Here is a 3,540-nt window from a genome sequence, read left to right on the forward strand (position 1 = left end):
ATCTACTTTTAATATTCAGTATCATTTTGTTACTGTAAACTTATTGTAATATTAAGGTACTTGTATTTTACAGTACTTGATTCGTTCTTGAAATTTAAGTACTACAGATTTTTGGTTACACCGTTACATTTTAAGCATTTAGAATGTTTGTCTATTTCAAATCTCTTAAAGTTATGATTTCAAACATGGAATATTGTGAACGCTATTGGTATTATGTCTGTACCAAAATTTTAAGTACAAATCAAGTTCTATAAAATACAGGTACCTAAATATTGCAAAAATTGGAAAGTAAAGAAATAGTTCTAAATATTAAAAGTATATTTCCAGTACTACAGATTTTAAGTACCGAAATAGTACCTTTGCAAAAGTAGCAGTGTAGATATGATCGTATATTTTCTAATGTTTTATTTTGATGCTCAATTATCAAAACAAAAAAAACAAAAAAATAAATCTCGTTTCATAAAAATAGCCCATTAAGACTAAATATAGACTAGATACAAAATCTATACATTTCAAGGCCGATATAAAACATGATAAAGCAAATGTAGATACAATCAATGCATAAGATAAATATTTGTCGACACTATAAACAGATTTTAAAGTAATACCAAATGTATTTAACCTACTTTAAATGCACAATGTTTTAATGGTTAAAAGCTTCTTCTTCCAAAGGCCAAAGACTGACATAGTGTTGCAATATTTGCCTTATTATAGCAGACGTCAACCCGAAATGTTAATGTATAAGAAATGAAAGGATGATATAGAAGATATGTAACAAAAGCTCTACAAACTTAAGACTACTTACAAACAAATCTTCTTTTCTTTCTATTCAATGTATCAATATTGTTACATCTTAATTGAAGGTTTACTACGTCATCGTGATCATATATAAATACAACTATTTGAGGAAATGAGATTAATGAGCTATAAAATCGCTTAACAAAATGACTTACCATCTCGTTCTTACATTATTTATGATTTGTGTTCATGGTGGTAAGTAAGTTGTTACATGTATATGACTGGTATTTCATTACCACAAAAACATTTTCTAATAGTATTATTGTAGTCATTATTGGTATTGGTATTTTTTCTAAATTATTTTAATGTACATTGACGAAAATATATGTTTCTAATACAGATAAAGTGATAATAGTACATTCATTTTAAGTCTATAACATGAAATGATAGAGAACTAGAAAAATCCTCATTATCTGATTTTATTGACCCCTTCCCCTTTAGAAGACACAGACGAATATATTCATAATGCTGTCCCACGAAATTAAAACCTGAGTAGATATTGTTTCATTTCGTATTTCAATGTACTTTAGACATTCTTTATTAATATAACCATTTCTTTAATATTTTTAATATGTGTTAAATTTTATAAATGTTTACGACATTTTATCAATATGATACAAGCAAATTCATTCTTAGTATTGCGTTTTAGATGACTTTTTGTGGACCTTTAGTTTAACTTTTTTTTAATAGGAGTTGATGTAACATCAATTTGTTTGTTTTATGTTCACTTTTTTTTTCGTGATTTTAGGTTGCTATCAATTTTAAAGTACTATTTTTACCATAATCGGTAGTTCCCCCGTAATTAGGTATAATATGCAAGTGCAAAATCGGTTTAGGAAGTTAGGATTCGTCGTCATTTTTGTTAAAAAAATTATGTGGACGGCTCGTGTTATATTGCCTTTGGAGTACACGTGATTATCTAGTTCAATTTAACATCTGGTTATTTTTAAACGGTTTTATCAGGAGCCTGTACTCCAGTGGTTGTCGTTAGATTATGTTTTACATATTTGTTTTTCGTTCATCTTTTTTATAAATGAGGCCGTTAGTTTTCTCGTTTGAATTGTTTTCATTGACATTTCGGGGCCTTTCATAGCTGACTATGCGGTATGGGCTTTGCTCATTGTTGAAGGCCTTGTGAAGAATTGTTTCATTGGCAATCATACCACATCTTCTTTTTTTATATTTACACCTCACGATGTTTCTTTTGAATTGTAGATGAAATTCGAATTCAAACCTTGAATAGTGGGGAAACTGATTCTTTTGTGAATCCAAATGTTTTTGATGACTACACCAGTCTATCGGACTACAGTGTTTTTCTCTCAGAAAAACAGTTCTTCAGGTTTGAAATTAAAGCGTGTCATGACGCCTTTATTCTTTTATCTTCTGCCATTGATCTCAAGTCAGATGACTTTTATGAAATTTGTATCGGTGGATCAGGTAACAAAAAGACATTTTTGCGTCGAAAGTATAATGATGTTAACCAAATTGTTATGTCAACACCTAATATTTTGGGCTGCACAGAGAAAAGCACATTTCAGATCCGATGGACACTTGACGGAACAATACACCTTGTCAAAGAATCTGCCGTAGGAACAGAAACAATAATAGACTGGACAGATTCTATCCCATTACTCATTCAGGGAGTAGGAATAATGACTGGATGGGGATCTGATGGAATTTGGATTATTGAATCTTCAAGTAAGTGAACCAATATAAAGCGTTTTCAATAATTGAACGTTGTCTGTACATGTGCAATGTACAGTGTCAAAAAGTGAACCATATTTATAACACGACCAATCACTAAAACATTTAATGTACGTACGTTTGAGTAAGATAGAGGAAAAAAATAGGCCGCAACGTTGAATCGGAATAAAAACATAAAATCATCTACAATTCATTTTATATGATTATGAAAAGAAGCATTCGTACTGTTTGAGGCTAGAAACATAACTTTATTCCGATCATTTAAAAATCAATAAGATTTCCAAACACTTAGATATATGTAGCTCTACCCTTAAGAGCTCGCGATCGGGAATTAACCATTAAGCTTTTATAAGGTAAACTAAATTTCAAAATTTACCCTACCGTTGTTACCAAAGAAGTTGTCAATTCTATGTATGAGAAAAGCATTTCTTTTTAAGGACTGTATTTGCATTCCTAAAATCAATGATTACAGTGTTCTAGTTTTGTCTAGTTTAGATTCTAAAATACGACTATTATCTATAGTTCAGTTCAATTATTAATCATTTTGAATTTGTAGTCAATAACATTTTATAAATCAGCTTCAATATGTTTTGTACAATACAGAATAAGTCGTTGCACAGAAGTACAAAATTAAACATCGACATCATGAGAAATAAATATTTAGATCAAAACATCAGAAAATAGATAGTTTGACAATTTTCTGAAGGGGTGTTGAATCTGTTTTTTCTGAAGGTATACACAATTAAGCTTTTGTATTAACATGTATATCAGGTTTGATAAGTAACATACCTTAAGCTGCCACATTTTTCGATTGAAAGAAATTATTATTAAATGGTACAATATCCAGTTCAGCTTACAATTTTACATTTAGATTTATGAAATAAGGAGATAATATGTGATTGTCATTGAGATAAATGTCTACCAAAGACAAAATTGTGTATATGCTTGAGACTAAAAGTCACCATACCTATAACAATTAGCAGTCCCAAATTATATACTGACCCATCAAAAGTTCCGCAATGACAAAATAAGAAACAA

At 29.7% G+C, this 3,540-nt stretch overlaps 1 protein-coding gene across 1 annotated transcript; it reads left to right on the top strand.

Moving 5' to 3' along the window:
- The first annotated feature begins 944 nt into the window (after nucleotides 1–944).
- LOC139526314 (uncharacterized) lies at nucleotides 945–2,504 on the top strand. The gene is made up of 2 exons (XM_071321446.1): nucleotides 945–993; nucleotides 2,014–2,504. The coding sequence occupies exons 1-2, from the start codon at nucleotides 945–947 to the stop codon at nucleotides 2,502–2,504; spliced, it is 540 nt and encodes a 179-aa protein (XP_071177547.1).
- The last annotated feature ends 1,036 nt before the right edge of the window (nucleotides 2,505–3,540 follow it).

The sequence above is a fragment of the Mytilus edulis genome, chromosome 6 (assembly GCF_963676685.1).
Source record: "Mytilus edulis chromosome 6, xbMytEdul2.2, whole genome shotgun sequence".
NCBI lineage: Eukaryota > Metazoa > Mollusca > Bivalvia > Mytilida > Mytilidae > Mytilus > Mytilus edulis.

Bases quoted from the DNA above. Each gene is read 5' to 3' on its own strand.
- LOC139526314 (XM_071321446.1), top strand. From the start codon at position 945: ATGACTTACCATCTCGTTCTTACATTATTTATGATTTGTGTTCATGGT. The intron at 994-2,013 runs GTAAGTAAGTTG...TTTGAATTGTAG, and splicing joins TATGATTTGTGTTCATGGTG to ATGAAATTCGAATTCAAACC.